The 19,429-nt window shown below is 43.4% G+C and overlaps 1 protein-coding gene across 1 annotated transcript in view; it reads left to right on the forward strand.

The window, feature by feature from the left end:
• The window catches only part of LOC138979156 (metabotropic glutamate receptor 3-like), a 374,871-nt gene that overhangs the window by 332,372 nt on the left and 23,070 nt on the right, over positions 1-19,429 (forward strand). The window contains exons 9-11 of the mRNA XM_070351965.1: positions 4,011-4,171; positions 14,064-14,810; positions 16,239-16,513. Of these exons, the coding sequence (XP_070208066.1) occupies positions 4,011-4,171; positions 14,064-14,810; positions 16,239-16,513 (1,183 nt within the window). The remainder of the gene's footprint in view (positions 1-4,010; positions 4,172-14,063; positions 14,811-16,238; positions 16,514-19,429) is intronic.

The raw sequence follows: 19,429 nt of genomic DNA on the forward strand, positions 1-19,429 counted from the left end.
TACATCCTTATTTCTGGCTCCCTCTGAGCAGACGAATTACCATGACAGTCCAACAGACACATATTTACGCAGGAAAGAAAATGCTCTGAATAAGCTGACATTGTTCAAGCTAAACAAGCTGTCATTTTGGGCCAACAGACAGTATCTCTTTCCCAGATACTCCGCACGCTGACGTCAGGGAGGGAAGTGAATGAAACAAAAGTACGTCGGCGGCTTTATTAAATAATCTGTCAGAAGTGACTTTCTTTTCTGTCATATGTTTGAGACAAGTTAATGGACCTATCGCTTTATACCAACACGCTGACACAAAATGGCTGCCCAAAAATTGGACAGGTTTTCCCAAGGGGGAGTACTCCTAGTACATTTTGTTTAGTTGCTCCATCCCCACCTCCACCCCTCGATTCACCCCCTCGTCCTTCCGTTTGACCCAGGTCTTACCCCCCCCCCCCCTTCCCCCTCCATCCCCAACCCCATCTCCCTTCCATTTTTCTGCTATAACCCCCTACCCCCATATCTCCCGTTTTCTGTCTGTGACTTTTTAAACCTGCCCAACCATTAAGCAAAAAAAAATAATAGGTGTGGTTACGGTAACATAGCCCCCCAAAATAGGGTAGGAAGGTAGGCAATCACTTTTTTTTTAACTTTTTTTTTCTAATGTGTACAAATTAAACCTACTTGACAGAAAAATAAGTGTGCGACTCGAGCGCTTTCGCTTCCATTGCGTTTTCTGCACTTTTTTGTTTTTTGTTTTTTGTTTTTTTGTTGACAAATGTAATAAAAAGTTATAGGGTTGGCCCCTAAAAATAGGGTAGGTCGGGTTACCGTAACCACACCTATTTTTTTTTTTTTAGGCCTTACGCTTCCAACTCTACCAAGCTCCGGCCTTCCCCTTTGTCACATTAAAATCTGTTCAGCTGTTTAAATAAAAATAACTATATTCGTTCTATTTTTCGTCCGTCAGTCCGTCCGTCTGTCAGATCGGATTTGTTTTCCTTATTTGATTGTTAACAATGTTTGAACAAGGGAAAGTATTTGCCTTGTATGTGTCCAATCGTTGATTCGGTGTCCTACCATCAGGGAGTTGTCATGGTAGCGGCGGTGGTCATGGTGGTCGTGGTGGACATAATAATAATAATAAAAATAATAATGGACATTTATTAATCGCCCCTTCTCACAAGAGCTCACGGCGATTTACATATTAATTTCTGCCGTGTGAGATGGAATTTTTTACACAATACATCACGCATTCACATCTGCCAGTAAATCTCAAGCCATTACGGCGAATATTCACTTTTTACGGCCTGTTATTCCAAGTCACACGGGTATTTGGTGGACAATTTTTATCTATGCCTATACAATTTTGCCAGGAAAGACCCTTTTGTCAATCGTGGGATCTTTAACGTGCACACCCCAATGTAGTGTACACGAAGGGACCTCGGTTTTTCGTCTCATCCGAAAGACTAGCACTTGAACCCACCACCTAGGTTAGGAAAGGGGGGAGAAAATAGCGGCCTGACCCAGGGTCGAACACGCAACCTCTCGATTCCGACTCGGCCACCCAGTCCTGGTGGTACGGATCTATTCAAATGAATGCCTACGTGACCCCGTATAATATATGTGTTGCACAAGTCCGCCCATAACTTTGATGTCATCTCAAACATTATTATCTTATTGCTGGGTTGCTACTAGCTCCAAGAGAAAAGCTAACAGCAACAAAAATACACCCAAAGTTAGATTTGGGTGCATTATTGGAAACTGAGCTGAACATTGGGAGTAAATTTATGTTATGATTATTTTTATTTATTTATTTATTTAAACATATTAGTTTACTGATAAAGTTTGTTGATTTAAAAATGTACACATTTGACTGAGAAAAGAAAAGACCTATGAAGAAGGTTTGCTCCAAGCCACACACACACAAAATTAATATAAGGCAAAAAATAATTGTTGTAGCAAACCTGCATACAACTGAAGTTAAAAAAAAAATTTTTAAAAATTAAAAAAACAACAACAAAAGTCGCTCTGCCTAAGTGTGTGCGTGTTAAGATGTAATCAGCCATCGGCACTTCTGGCTGAAAACACATGGTCTTTTATAAGGCGACAAGGGGGTGGGGCATGGATACCGTCTCTGCGACATCTCATAAAGTTGGGTCAGCCTGGATTGGAACGCGTGACCCGAACTTCACATGTGCTCACCACCTTAGCTACTAGACCGCTACCAGTTTCTATATAAGTACACACTATTTGTTGCAGAACTCGACCCCACAGTTCTAATATTAGCAAAGCAGTCCACCCCGGAATTAGTGTGCAGCTAATAAATAAAACACTGTACGATGATTATACACAAGTCAAGGACGACTGAAGATCCTTGTACAAGTACACATTATTAATAATAATAATAATAATAAATGAGCATTTATATAGCGCAACATCATAACTTTACAATTATGCTCTTTGCGCTTGACACATTTAAAATTCAAACACAGTTATACAAGCATTTACATCTACATTCATAGTCAGCAACGCTTGATATATCAGTAATACTACTCTTACACTGTGCCGAATTGGCCTTGCGAATAGAATTTTCCAATAATTCACAATGATCGGGACATGGTCGCAAGACATTCGTAAATGTTCTTAACCATTCGCCACCATTCGTCTCTTGTTTTGAACATAGCAACATGTTCCTAATATTCGCAAAGAAGTCATATTCTTAACGTCTTTGCAACGTACTTGTAAGATTTCGCAAGACATTCGTAATCATCGCAATGTATTCGTAACGCACGCAAGGCATTCGCAACCATTCGTTATGCCTGTCTTACACTGTGCCGAATATCCTTGCGAATATAGATTCGTATGCATTCGCAATTATCAGTAGACATTCGCAAGCACTCGCAACCATTCGTAAGACATTCGCAAGGATTCGTAAGGCTCCGAATGGTCAATATTTTTCCTGTCCATTAGTCTCTTTTTGGGGCAAAATACAACATGTTCGTATACACATTTCTTGCGAATGTCTTACGAATAGTTGCGAGTGCTTGCGAATGTGTACCGATCATTGCGAATGCCCTGCGAGCGCTACGAATACCTTTACGATGATTACGAATGGCTTGCGAATACTGAAGAATATGCATGCCTTGCGAATATTAGGAGCATGTTGCTAATATTCGCAACAAGAGACGAATGGTGGCGAATGGTTAAGAACATTTACGAATGTCTTGCGACCATGTCCCGATCATTATGAATTATTGGTGAATTCTATTCGCAAGGGAAATTCGGCACAGTGTAAGAGCAGTATTACGAACAATGCGAATTGCATAATCGCTTTATTGGTAAAATGTTTGCAAGCACTCGCAACACTCGCAAGGCCACTCGCAACGTGCGTAATACATCCGCAAGACATTCGTATATGAATTTGTATGCATTCGCAATGATCGGTAAGGCTTCGAATTTTCAATATTCTTTCCTGTCCATTCGTCTCTTTTTTTGCCGAATACAACATGTTCATATTCGCAAGGATATTCGGCACAGTGTAAGACAGGCTTTACGCTATACAAATATCCAATTTCTCCGAGCGTTCTCCAGTCCACCCAGCTGGAAATGGGTACCTGGCCTTATTCAGGGCCGGGGAAGGCCAAGGCAGCGAGGGAGAGGAGATGGGGACTGCCTTCATAAAGCTGACCCTAGAAAAGTTGAGATCTCTAACATCTCGTTCCCCAACGATCAAACTTGGTTGTGGGAATACCTTAACCTTTACCTTGTTATACACTCCTTATGTACTGCCATTTATTTTGTTGTAGAAATAAACCCCACATTTTAAGCCTTTACGTTATTTCAGCAAAACGCTGCCGTTTTCACGTAATGGGCAGCGTTTTGCCAATTACGCGAAATGGGAAAACATGTTGCCGATTCCGCGAATTCGGCAATTCCGTGAATTCGGTACGACATATACATGAATAAACATCAGCAATTTTGTCTACCTTTTATACAATAAACATTATTTGTTGCAGAATTCGACCCCACAGTTCAAAGTGAACGAGACGATGCACCCGGAATCAGTGTGCAGCAAGCCGTGTGGCAGACGACAGTATGTGCAGCCCTTCCCTGGCGACCCGTGCTGCTGGACCTGCAAAGACTGTCTCATGTATCAGTACCTGCCCAGCAAAATCAAGTCAGTCTGTTTAGGTGCTTTTCCTCCTTTTCTTTGTTTTCAGTCGTTCTTTTTTTCAGTCGTTCTCTCTTTCTTGTACTCTTTCTTTTTATATTTAGTCAAGTTTTGACTAAATATTTTAACATCGAGGGGGAATCGAGACGAGGGTCGTGGTGTATGTGTGTCTGTCTGTCTGTGCGTGTGTGTGTGTGTGTGAAATTGGTTGAAATTTTGGTCAAGTACTCTTCGACGAAGCCCGGGGTTCGGTATTGCATTTCAGCTTGGTGGCTTAAAAATTAATTAATGACTTTGGTCATTAAAAATCTGAAAATTGTAAAAAAAAATAAAAATGTATAAAACGATCCAAATTTACGTTTATCTTATTCTCCATTATTTGCTGATTCCAAAAACATATAAATATGTTATATTCGGATTAAAAACAAGCTCTGAAAATTAAATATATAAAAATTATGATCAAAATTTTTTTTTCGAAATCAATTTAAAAACACTTTCATCTTATTCCTTGTCGGTTCCTGATTCCAAAAATATATAGATATGATATGTTTGGATTAAAAACACGCTCAGAAAGTTAAAACGAAGAGAGGTACAGAAAAGCGTGCTATCCTTTTCAGCGCAACGAATACCCCGCTCTTCTTGTCAATTCCACGTGCACTGCCTTTACCACGGGCGGTGGAGTGACGATGCTACGAGTATACGGTCTTGCTGCGTTGCGTTGCGTTCAGTTTCATTCTGTGAGTTCGACAGCTACTTGACTAAATATTGTATTTTCGCCTTACGCGACTTGTTTATATTTAGTCAAGTTTTGACTAAATATTTTAACATCGAGGGGGAATCGAAACGAGGGTCGTGGTGTATGTGTGTCTGTGCGTGTGTGTGTGTGTGTGTGTGTGTGTGTGTGTGTGTGTGTAGAGCGATTCAGACTAAACTACTGGACCGATCTTTATGAAATTTGACATGAGAGTTCCTGGGTATGAAATCCCCGAACGTTTTTTTCATTTTTTTGATAAATGTCTTTGATGACGTCATATCCGGCTTTTCGTGAAAGTTGAGGCGGCACTGTCACGCCCTCATTTTTCAACCAAATTGATTGAAATTTTGGTCAAGCAATCTTCGACGAAGCCCGGACTTCGGTATTGCATTTCAGCTTGGTGGCTTAAAAATTAATTAATGACTTTGGTCATTAAAAATCTGAAAATTGTAAAAAAAAATAAAAATTTATAAAACGATCCAAATTTACGTTCATCTTATTCTCCATCATTTGCTGATTCCAAAAACATATAAATATGTTATATTCGGATTAAAAACAAGCTCTGAAAATTAAATATATAAAAATTATTATCAAAATTAAATTGTCCAAATCAATTTAAAAACACTTTCATCTTATTCCTTGTCGGTTCCTGATTCCAAAAACATATAGATATGATATGTTTGGATTAAAAACACGCTCAGAAATTTAAAACAAAGAGAGGTACAGAAAAGCGTGCTATCCTTCTTAGAGCAACTACTACCCCGCTCTTCTTGTCAATTTCACTGCCTTTGCCATGAGCGGTGGACTGACGATGCTACGAGTATACGGTCTTGCTGAAAAATGGCATTGCGTTCAGTTTCATTCTGTGAGTTCGACAGCTACTTGACTAAATATTGTATTTTCGCCTTACGCGACTTGTTTCTCTTTCTTTCTTTCTTGCTTGCTTGCTTATGATGATATTTTCTTTTAGAAAAAGGAAAGTATCGCCAGGCTATAGCCGTCAGTAACCCCCTCCCCCCCTCCGTTTCCTACGCTCCTGCACTCAAAATGCAAACTCTCTCTCTCTCTCCTCTCTCTCCCCTCCCTCCTATCTCTCTCCCTCCCTCCCCCTCTCTCTCACTCTCTCTCTCTCTCCCCTCCCCCCTCTCTCTTTCTCTATCTCTTTCTCTGTCCCCCCCTCTCTCTTCCCCCTCTCTCCTTCTATCTCCCTCTTTCTCTCGCCCTGTCTCTGTCTCTCTGTCTGTCTCTCTCTCTCTCTCTCTCTCGCTCTCTCTCGCTCTCTCTCGCTCTCTATCTATCTATCTATCTATCTATCTATCTATCGATCGATCGATCGATCTCTCTCTATCTATCTCAACACCCTGCCCGCCCCAACCATACTTCCCTTTTGTCTTGAAACGTGCCCGTTGTGCTGTGTTTTTTCCAGTTCCTGGTTTTTTTAACTTGTTTGGGGACACGCGAGGACTCTTGGAAGTACATGGAAATCCTGACAGGATGGAGTGAGCACTTGTCGCCCCTGCCTGTCTACTTACCGAATCTCAAACAAGTAGCGAAGGAATCGAGTGTCCTCGCGGTACTGCTTAACGACACTTGAATGGAGCGTGGAAGACTGCTGGCTGCACCAAAATACCAAAATAAGTTTACGCCCGAACGCCCCCGCCACCTTCTAATCGTCCCCCCTCGCCCCACCCCCTTCCTCCCCCCTATCCAAAATGATCTCCTTATTGTACGAATCATTCATCTTCTTTAAAAAAAAAATATTTAAAAAAAAGGGAAAAAAGTAGTGTACGCTCTTCTTTTAATTGTCCCCAAACCTCCAGCTTTTCTTCATTTCACAAACATACATCCCCCACACACATACATCCCACACACACACATACATCCCCCACACAAACATACATCCCACACACACATACATCCCCCACACAAACATACATCCCCCACACACACATACATTTCCCACACACACATACATCCCCCACACACACATACATCCCACACACACATACATCCCACACACACATACATCCCACACACACACATACATCCCACACACACACATACATCCCCCACACAAACATACATCCCCCACACAAACATACATCACCCACACACATACATCCACACACACATACATCCCACACACACACATACATCCCCCACACACATATATATCCCACACACACATACATCCCCACACACATACATCCCCACACACATACATCCCCCACACACATACATCTCCCACACAAACATACATCCCCCACACAAACATACATCCCCCACACAAACATACATCCCACACACACATACATCCCCCACACACACATACATCCCCCCACACACACATACATCCCCACACACACACATAATCCCCAAACACACATACATTCCCCACACACACATACATCCCCCACACACACCCCACACACAAACATACATCCCCCACACATATATATCCCACACACATACATCCCCACACACACACATACATCCCCACACACATACATCCCACACACATACATCCCCACTCACACATACATCCCCCACACACATACATCCCCACACACATCCCCACACACACATACATCCCACACACACATACATCCCCACACACATACATCCCCACACACATACATCCCCCACATACATCCCACACACACATACATCCCTTACACACACATACATCCCCCTAACACATACATCCCCCCACACACATACATCCCCCACACACCTACATGCCACACACACATACATCCCCACACAAACATACATCCCACACAAACATACATCCCACACACACATACATCCCACACACATCCCACACACACATACATCACACACACACATACATCCCACACACACACATACATCCCCCACACACATACATCCCCCACACAAACATACATCCCACACACACATACATCCCACACACACATACATCCCCCACACAAACATACATCCCCACACAAACATACATCCCCACACATACATCCCTCACACACATACATCCCCCACACATACATCCCACACACATACATCCCTCACACACATACATCCCCCACACACACATACATCCCCCACACAAACATACATCCACCACACAAACATACATCCCCCACACAAACAACATCCCACACACACATACATCCCCCACACACACATCCCCCCACACACATACATCCCACACACACATACATCCCACACACACATACATCCCACACACAAACATACATCCCCCACACAAACATACATCCCCCACACACACATACATCCCACACACACACATACATCCCCCACACAAACATACATCCCCCACACACATACATCCCCCACACAAACATACATCCCCCACACACACATACATCCCACACACACATACATCCCCCACACACACATACATCTCCCACACACACATACACACACCCAATCTCTGTCCGTAAAGGAAGCCTACAGTGAGAATACTTGGTTTCCTTCTTCCCCTTTCACCACCTTTTTTCTTCGTGGTACATGTCATGTACATGGTGCAAAGTCCTCCTCCTGCTTGTCAACTGAAGAAGACCAAGGGAGAGTGTGCCTATTGGTCCTGCTCGACGTTGTTGGTTGTCGTTAACAGCTTTTTAGTGCTCTGTGGGCGGCCAACGTCCGGCATGATTTACATCATTGACCTATTTTATGAGGACCTTGGATTCCGCGGTATAGGGTTGACTTTTCATTCGGGCAAAGAAAGACTGACTGGCTGACTATTAGGGTTTAACCTCCTCTTAGACCAACTGTTCTATATTGGGACAGGTATTGGTAATACGTTGAAGATATGGTGTGATACTTTGATTCGAACAAGCCCGCTGTGGCTGTCTTCTTCGACACACCAGCATTGGGTTTGTCTCGTCAAAGTATCGAAATACGATCATGATAATCGGAGACGAGAGATGATGCATGCGTGTCTTCGTGTTTTCCAAGCCCTGAGACTTTCGCTGTGAACGTGGGATCTTTTTCGTGCGCATGTGTGCACACGGGGGTGTTCGGACACCGAAGAGAGCCTGCACAAAGTTGACTCCGAGAAATAAATCTCTCGCCGAACGTGGGGATCGAACCCACGCTGATAGCGACCAACTGGCTACAAAGCCAGCGCGCTACCAACTGAGCTACGTCCCCGCCCCGCAAAGAAAGGGGAGAAAGGAAGGAAGGAAGAAAAAAGAAAAGAAAAGAAAGGACTGTAACTTGTTATCATATTCTTGATATTCGTAGTCAGATTTATACGAATTGCTTTTTACCCTGCCTATTTTAAATACCATTAATTTTACTTTAATTTTGAGTGAATCGTGCTCCTCCATCTTAACATGAGTTAATCCAGTTTCAAGTATCGCCATACATGTGGACGAGTGCAGTATCCAGCGGCAGACCTATGCTAATTCTAAGAAGTTGTTGGGGCTTAAAAGAACCGAGAACTCGGCGTGGACGGTACCACATCATAACACAAGAAAATTTGCTGATTCAAATCAGCAGGTTCCCAGACGTTCCTTCATGTAATTTTTAGGTGAATGGTCAAAGTGGTTTCTTGCACACACTCAGTCATCTTACACAACAATGCAACACATGGATAGGATTAATGGAATGACATGTATTTGTCAACAACGAATCATGGGATAGAAAACTACAAAATGTGAAAGAAAGTACATGGTGACAAGGCTACACACAATAGTGGAAAATTGTTTAGGGGGTATATAATGTTACAAATAGCACAACAGTATAAAAAGGGGTTCAAAATAACAGACAAACAGAAAAAAAGTGTTTTGCATGTGTTGACTTTCACGGCCATATTTTGACAAAAACGTACACAAATTTTAAAAATAAATCCAAGCCATACCAGACTCTTTCAACTATTTCTGTTTGTTTTCCTGCTTTCTAGAATGCTTGGTGAATATGATGACGCATTGTCATTGTGAATTTCCTGTAGAATTTTTTTTCCCGCATCACATAATTTATATACATGACAAAATACGTTATGAACGAAAACTCAAAAATACCAAACGAAAAATCCCAAAATAAAAATATGAATAAAGGTAACCTAAAGCCAATGCGTCATCATTATCAACATGATCTCCTGCAAGTGTGTGCCAAATTTCAGCACTGTACTATGCACCATTCCTGAAATATTTGCCTTCAAAGAGTACCATTCTAGCGGAATTTTTACTTTCGAGAAAAACCAAGACAAACACGAAAAATAATTCAAGCTTCACAGTACCTTCCTTTATGGCCAAAATGTGCACACTTTACAATACTATGAGCTGCTCAGTTCATCCCAGGGCCATAGGTCTGTCCTTCTCTCTCCTGTTGCACTGTCCTGGATTTGCTGGCCCTCTTCTTGTCTTTTCGGGACCGCTTCCTCTCCGGCTGGGCCGCCAGTTCAGCTTGGTCACACCGCCTTCGGTCCTGCCTCACCTGGTAGTCCTTCAGGCCCTCAGCTGGTGGAACACCCAACTGCTTCATCACATGGGAGAGGTGGGAACATCCCTGATTGAAATGGGACACAGCTGAGGCAACAGCTGCATTCACCCGACTGGCGCCCACATGCACAGTTTTGGGGCAGCGCGCCCAGATCTGTCCGTTGACGCATTCGTTGGCATTCTGCGTTCTGCCATGCTTGATTCTGGCCATGAGACCAACGTCTGACATCCTGTCATAGATGGGTTTGACTGCTCTGGCCACATCAGCTGACAGTGGAGTCCCCACATTGTCCTTGTGTGGTGGCGGCTCCTGTCCAGTTGCCACGGCCTTCTGAAAGAAGCACGAGGAGTCGGCGCCTACTGGACATTGCTGGTGCTGAGGGTTGTCGTCTGTGGATGAGCAGTGCAAAAAAGATGCCCAGATGGCCTCCTTCATCTTGTCAGGTTTGCCCAAGTTCTTCATGATGGTATTCCTGTAGTAGGACTGCAGAATGGTGCAAGCGTTTGCAGTCAGGGCGCCACGATGACGTCCACCAAGCTTCTCCTCCTTTGCCTTCTTTCTCAGCGCCGTCCCCATTCTTTTGTCGCAGTGGTTGACACACTCCAGCTTTTCAACCGGATAGAGGTTGGCATCAACCACTGCCTTGAAGGCCACAGAGTCACCATCTGAAAGCATTCTGGTATAACGCATGTTGTTTCTGCGCACTGACCTTCCCCACAAACGAAGGGCGGCTTCCTTCTCCATTCCTTTCGAAGAGCCTTCATAGTTGGTTTCACAACTAGGCTTGTGGTCTCTCCTCCATTCAGCTCTCTCCACTCCAGTCCCCACATCAATGACGATGCCAACCCCATAGTTTGAGGTAAAACCTCGCTTGTCAGTGCCAGGTTCCGAATCAAAACTGGCCAGCTCATTCACAGAGAGAACAAGGAACTTAGTCGATAAATATCGACAGGGGGCCGACAAATGGTTTAAATGGGAAATGTGTGTATATGGGTGTGGGTTTGAAACAAACAAACAAACCAACCCATGTGAACCCCGGGCCGCAGGCCTTCGATGTAGTGATTGAAAAAAAAGGATGTTCTCAAATGGTTCAATTCTCATTTGGTCTGATTCTCAAATGGTACCGGTATACTCCCCCCCCCCCCCCCTGGCCGCAGGCCTAGGAGTAAAATTTTTATAGACACTGACCTTCTTCCCAGGGGTCATTGACCCAGTTTTAGCTATGAGAGGTGGTTCGCCCAGAGGCTGTAGAGTATACTGGGGCGGTCTCTTTGATGTCTTGAGAGGAAACTTGGCCAGGGTAGTACATGCACCAGAACTGGTGGACACCAAGGACAAACATGAAATCGAAGCAGTTTGCTTTCAGAGAGAACGGTCGTCAGCAACTCAAACTTCTCTGTTTTCTTTTTTTTTTTAAATCTGACTTTCTTTGTGGCCCCCTGACTCCGCCCCCTCCCTCTGTAAGGACCCTCCTCCACAAGGACCGATTTTTGTCAACATTTTAAAGGTCGCTAGAGAGGGGTTCCACTGTATGACCTAACCGCTACTGGCAGACGGCCTCAATCTTCACGCGCAAAGACGAGATTAATAGGTGCTCGGTTTTGGTATTTTGAATTACATTACATTAAACCTTTGTTGGGTTTCATGGTCATGGCAACAGCCATAATAATATTACATGATGTATAATATCATATTTCAGCATATGTGAATTACATGTCATCATACTAAACTGTCATACATTTTTATTCCTACATTATTCTGATTGATCACAACCAAACCTACTATCATTGGACACATCCAAATGCAAGCGTCTGTTCTTGACAATTTCTCTCTGATCTAAATATAAAATCAGTGCAATTTCCTGGGTCGGGCTTTGCCACAGACACTCACGGTTTGGCCTGTAGGTAAAATGTACAATGTATTTTCTGATTTGTGCACAAAAGCTTTTTTTCTTTTTTCTTTTTTTTAACATAACAATGTTTAATGTCACTGTATGTTTAAAAGACCATGGTCATATTTGTAAAAAAAATGTTAAATTAGAAAATAAATAACATTTTGGTTCATGATTTTTCCTACACCTGTGCTAAAAATAAGAAATAAAAATGTCGGGTATATAAGTCACTCAAATACAGTTAGGTATGAATGGCTCGGTTTGAGTTTGTTGCAGTTGACCCTGCACAATGCGACATATCATGTTTTTGTTGAACAATTTTGACGTCACCCCTCCCATAGGGTGACGTATTTCACAACTTCCTGTGTTACACAAACTCTGTGATGACCAATTTTGACGTCACCCCTCCCATAGGGTGACGGATTTCACAACTTTCTACAGATGAACAATTTTGACGTCACCCCTCCCATAGGGTGACGGATGTCACAACTTCCTGTGTACACAAACTGATGACGTATTTCACAACAAAATGGCGCTGCCCATGGTCAACCTCGAAACTATCCGTATAGAATGGGGGCGTCCTCGCCCCCATAATGACAGCGGGAAAGGGGAGAGAATGCTGAATCCAACGGTATGTGTCATGTCGGAACGGGGTTGGGAGAATTTGGCGTAACTAACAGTCAAACAAATGCATTTTTGGCATTTCAACGCACAATGAAAATAAATTCTTGACACAGTTGGTTTTGAAACACCTTTATTTTGCATAAAATAAGTGTTTTATGTGAAAAACATCGGTTGAACCTGAATGAGAAAGGATTATTTGGTATAAATATGTCAAAATCTCAAAACTGACCAATTGAACACACAACACGATTTTTGACTTCAGACGTGTGTAGCCCCTGGCTAATTATTATTGCAATAAATGTAAATACTGATTGTTGCTAATAACATAAACGAATGATTTACGAAATTACTATTCTAGCAAAAGTAAATACATGTGTCATTCAGTGGGCGATCACTGAGTGGTATGGGAATACAATCGTAGCTGCCTTGATCATGCTGTAACACTGTGTCGTCTGCTTTACTCTGTGTTTGTTGTATCGTCTGCTCCAGTCTGCACACTAAGCGCTTACCGTAGCGGCCTAACAACACCGGAAGCTAGATGGTTTGCGGATGTCGCTCTACCGTGTTTTTTGTCATATTTTTAGCGTGTGAGATCTGAGATAGTTTTTTTTGGTATTATATAACCTATTATAGTGTAATTTTGCATCATGCACTAACAGTTTCAAGAAATAATGAAAAACAAATTGAAATACATTGCTGCAAACAACTAAGTTTGCCGAAAATTAGTTCCGGAATGTCACCGTTCACACAGGCAAATGCCTCCGCATAACCCAGACCTCTGGGTCTGGGAATAAGTTCCACGTTTCCCGTCGCGTGGAAATGAATAAGAAGACCTTGCAGACGCGTTGGGTATATTGGGTGGAAAATGATTGAAGTGTTAATATTGTACATTGGCGCTTCTTCTTCTTCTTCTTCTTCTTCTTCTTCTTCTTCTTCTTCTTCTTCTTCTTCTTCTTCTTCTTCTTTCTTCTGCGTTCATGGGCTGTAACTCCCACGTACACTCGAGTTTTATGCACGAGTGGGTTTTTACGTGTATGAACGTTTTAACCCGCCATATAGGCAGCCATACGCCGCTTTCGGGGGAATTAGCGCTTCTAAATCTGGTCATTCTTTCAGGTACAGTACTGTTACTATAGAAACCATTTTACAGATTATAACCCGCCGTGTTTTTTCATGCACAGGTGTGAAGAGTGCCCGTACGGCACGGTGCCCAGCTACAATATGTCCACCTGTATCGCCATCCCCCAGGTCTACCTGCACTACACCGACGCCATCGCTCTGGCGGCCATGACCTTGGCCTCTCTCGGTATCCTAGCAACCAGCTTCGTCGTCGTCCTCTTCCTGCGCTACAAGGACACGCCGGTGGTCAAGGCCTCGGGTCTGGAGCTCTGCTTCGTGCTGCTGTTCGGGATCCTGCTGTGCTACACCATGACCTTCCTCCTCGTCTCCAAGCCTACGGTGGTCACGTGCGGGGTTCAGAAAGTGGGTCTGGGGCTCTGCTTCTCCATCTGCTACTCTGCCATCCTCACCAAGACCAACCGCATCGCCCGGATCTTCAGGGCAGGCAAGCGGACCGCCAAGCGACCCAAGTTCATCAGTCCGGAATCCCAGCTCATCATCTGTGGGTCCATCGTGGGCGGCGAGGTGATCGTCAGCCTGGTCTGGCTCCTCATCTCGCCCCCCAACGCGGTTCCCTTCTACTCGAACCGTGCGGACCATCAGCTCGTGTGTCACGAGGCGGTGGGGTTCTCCTACATGATCGGACTGGCGTACCCCATTCTGCTGGTGATCGTGTGTACGGTGTACGCCATCCTGACGCGGAAGATCCCCGAGGCGTTTAACGAGAGCAAGCACATCGGCTTCACCATGTACACCACCTGCATCATCTGGGCGGCCTTCGTCGTCATCTATCTCAGCACCGCGCACAGGTCAGATATTGTTCTTGTCTCTTCCCCATGAGTTTCCACGGCTGAGGGGCATGAACCAAAAGTGGGTGCCACCCAAGCGGGAGAGAGCAAACCGCGGGGTCTGATTCGTTGAAATCGCAACAAATCTCAATTTTAAACTAATTCAAAACCTCGGCTGGCTCCCACCCGGTTGGTAACTTTCTCGTGCACCTTGGTCCTAATAAAGAAAAAACCTCTCAAACAAGTGCGGTCAGAAAGGCTAGCTGTGTGCACCTTCCCCAGAAAGGTCACCAACAGAACCGCCACCACGTATTTCACCATCCATTGCAGACATTTTTTGCCTGAGACACATCTCTGCTTTGTGTATTTCATTTTCCCTCCTCTCTCTTTCTGTCTCTATTCGCTGTTCACAATGATAAAGTCTCCTTTGTGGTAGGTCCACAGTGTCCAGATACAGATCGCCATCATGCGTGTTTCAATCAATTGTAACTCAGACCGTGTCTTTCTGCTTGAAACACATCTCCGTCCTCTAGAATCAAACTTCATCATGCAGAACATCAAACTATCATCGATCTTACACATGTCTCCTCTCCAATGACACGACCGGGATGCCCTTTTCAATGCTCACAGAATTAAAATCTCTCTTTTGATTACTACTCAACAGTATCCACAACTTTAGTGTGCTTTTCCCAAGATCTTTCTCGCTCCTATCTTCGTAGTGTAAAACCCTCTTGTTTGCTATCTGTCCACAGTATTCAGATACGGATCGCCACCATGTGAATCTGCCTCCATCAATTGCAGCATTGCTCTGCGTATTTCTGCTCGGACACTCCGTTCGTGTTTCGTGTTTTTCCCCCTGCTATTTTTCTCTTCCCTCTTCGTAGTGTAAACCCCTCTCCTTTGCTATGTGTCTACAGTATTCAGATACGGATCGCCACCATGTGAATCTGCCTCCATCAATTGCAGCATTGCTCTGCGTATTTCTGCTCGGACACTCCGTTCGTGTTTCGTGTTTTTCCCCCTGCTATTTTTCTCTTCCCTCTTCGTAGTGTAAACCCCTCTCCTTTGCTATGTGTCTACAGTATTCAGATACGGATCGCCACCATGTGAATCTGCCTCCATCAATTGCAGCATTGCTCTGCGTATTTCTGCTCGGACACTCCGTTCGTGTTTCGTGTTTTTCCCCCTGCTATTTTTCTCTTCCCTCTTCGTAGTGTAAACCCCTCTCCTTTGCTATGTGTCTACAGTATCCAGATACGAATTGCCACCATGTGAATACCCCCCCCCCCCCCTCCTTTCTTTCTTTCTTCCCTCTCCATAGTGTAAAACCTTTTTGTTTGCTATGTGTCCTCAGTATGCCACCGTATGAATCCCCCCCCTCCTCTCTCTCTCTCTTTCTCTCCGTTCTCTTCATAGTGTATAACCCTCTTGTTTGCAATGTGTCTACAGTATCCAGATACGGATCGCCACCATGTGTTTCTCCATCTCGCTGTCCGCTACTGTAGCCCTGATCTGCATGTTCCTGCCCAAGACTCACCTCATCCTCTTCCGGCCGGAGCGCAACGTCCGGCAGTCCATGCTCAAGACGACCAGCGGGGGAGGGGGGACCAGCCCGGGAGGAGGAGGAGGAGGGGGCAGCAACTACAGCACCACTGGCACCACCTACCTCTCCAAGTCCAACAACTCTTCCTGCGCCAGGATAGACTCGGGTACGATTTCGGATGGTATGTTTTTGAGTTCATGGTATGTTTTTGAGTTCATGGTATGTTTTTGAGTTCATGGTATGGGTTTTTTGGTTCATGGTATGTTTGAGTTCATAGTATGGGTTTTTTGGTTCATGGTATGTTTTTGAGTTCATGGTATGTTTTTGAGTTCATGGTATGTTTTTGAGTTCATGGTATGGGTTTTTTGGTTCATGGTATGTTTGAGTTCATGGTATGTTTTTGAGTTCATGGTATGGGTTTTTTGGTTCATGGTATGTTTGAGTTCATAGTATGTTTTTGAGTTCATGGTATGGTTTTTTTGGTTCATGGTATGTTTTTGAGTTCATGGTATGTTTTTGAGTTCATGGTATGGGTTTTTTGGTTCATGGTATGGGTTTTTTGGTTCATGGTATGTTTGAGTTCATGGTATGTTTTTGAGTTCATGGTATGGGTTTTTTGGTTCATGGTATGTTTGAGTTCATGGTATGTTTTTGAGTTCATGGTGTGTTTGAGTTCATGGTATGTGTTTTTTTCACGGTGTGTTTTGAGTTGTTTGATCAGTAAGTGGCTCTCCGATGCGGTTGCAGGGATGGTGGTGGGAATTATTTTGTTATGTCAATTTGCCGAAATAGCCATAACAGACTCGGCAGTGTTTTGTTTTTTTGTTTTTATTTTCTCCAAAATTTTAATCAATCAATAAACACGTGATAACAAACATGGTAACTGTGTGTTTTCTGTTTGTACACATAATTTCTCATTTACATGCTTTACCTTAAATCAGAGACAATAAACAACTTGTTTCTAATTAATAAAACGTTAGACTAACGAAATCTCAAAACAACATGATTTCCAAAAATAATTTCCAGTGTTAATCGTGAATCGTTTTTTTTTAAATGCTTACGCACATCTTTGCGATTAAAATAATATGATTAATCTTCTTCATATTTTTGCTGTTACTTTTAATACCAAAAAGCACATCTGTAACATTCAACCTAATTATTTCGCCAATGTTTACTAATATGTACATTTCAATATATTTCCAAAACCTGAGCACGGTTGGGCATTCAAAGAAAAAATGCTCCAATACATCAAGTTCATCCTCACAATATGTACAGTTTTTATCAGCCTTCACTTTCATTTTACACAATAAAATATTAGTTGGATAAATGTTTTGCAATATTTTCCAATGCAGTACACGTAATCGAACTTCACTAGTGACAGTGGCTGGACTCGGCAGTTTTCGGAAGTGTTCGGCAGTCCTCGGTGTCACCTTTTACACATCACTGAAAGTGTTCGGTAATTCTGCCGAAATGACACAACGTTTTCGGCAATTTGAAGTGAATGTGGGCATTTTGTCGACTGCCGACACTAAGCGATCTCCCTGGGTTGCCTTTAATTGTTGTTGTTTTCGGGACGTGAGTGCATGGCAGGTTCGGGGGGGGGGGGGGGGAGGGGGGGGCTCGCTTGGGAAAGGGGGAAGAAGCAAGAAGGTTTTTTTCTGTTGCAGTTAACATCTGATAAAGTAAATCTTTATTTTCTGTTAACTGTTTACTTTTCTGTTGCCTTGCTTACTCAGAATATATGTGTATAGTATTTGCAAGTATTCCATCCATTTGAGACTCTAATCACCTGGAGGTAGAACTTAATTATGAGGTATGGATGCTACTTTGCACAGGCAAGTGTCTCCAGCAGTGATGGAGGCAGAAAACTAATAAGGGTATTTACTTTTAAGCTGCAAAGTCCTGTAATAGTGTAGTTCTAATAGTACGACAAGGCCTGTCGTTTTCAGCGGCAAAGAGACTTTTCTTTATTTGGTGTTTAACGTCGTTTTCAACCACGAAGGTTATATCGCGACGGGGAAAGGGCGGAGATGGGATAGAGCCATTTGTCAATTGTTTCTTGTTTACAAAAGCACTGATCAAAAATTTGCTCCAGGGGCTTGCAACGTATACAGTACAATATATGACCTTACTGGGAGAATGCAAGTTTCCAGTACAAAGGACTTAACATTTCTTACATACTGCTTGACTAAAATCTTTACAAAAAATTGACTATATTCTATACAAGAAACACTTAACAAGGGTAAAAGGAGAAACAGAATCCGTTAGTCGCCTCTTACGACATGCTGGGGAGCATCGGGTAAATTCTTCCCCCTAACCCGCGGGGGGTGGCAAAGAGACACTGGCAGGTGTTGAGTGGAAAGGAAAAGAGAGGGTACGTGCCAGGAAAAACTGCACATTGAATTGTCCTACATTCGCGAGCGTTTATTTCATGTACACTTTAAACCGCTTATTCAGGAATCGATCTTTTGCGGTTGGTTCTACATTTGGACGGACGTGCGTTTGGACCAGTTTATAGGAAGATTGAACTAAAAGAGAAGGAACAGTCCGGAGAGGGTGGGAAAGGGGGGTGTGGGGCTAAGGGGGTGAGGATTAAGAGCAATTAGAAGGGGAGATGGGGGCAGACAGGCAGAGACACAGGAACAGAGAGACAGATTGAGAGACAGAGACACACAAGCAGAGACACATACAGCGTAAGAGAGACAGAGAGAGAGAGAGACAGAGAGAGAGAGAAACGCAAATGGAAGAGGCATAGACGCAAATTGTTTATTTCACTAGTAGGCCATTACCCCTTATGAACGGGTGTGAAGAAAAGAGTTGCATAAAATATTATTGCACTCAACATTGTGCAACAGGAAAAACAATAAGCGAACAATAATATCCATTTACGACATTTACTCTTAGCTTGTATGCTTTATACAAATACATCTACAGAGATAGAGAGAGAGGGCGAGAGAGACTAGTCGCAAGGGGATGACTAGAGAAAGGAGGTTGGGATGTAAGATACTTGGGAACGGGGGGGGGGGGGGGGGGGGGGGCGAAGTAGAGGGCAGTAACCCAAGAAGCAGTAAACCAGTCCAGTCTCCTATAAGACAGG

Source organism: Littorina saxatilis, linkage group LG10 (assembly GCF_037325665.1).
Source record: "Littorina saxatilis isolate snail1 linkage group LG10, US_GU_Lsax_2.0, whole genome shotgun sequence".
Lineage (NCBI taxonomy): Eukaryota > Metazoa > Mollusca > Gastropoda > Littorinimorpha > Littorinidae > Littorina > Littorina saxatilis.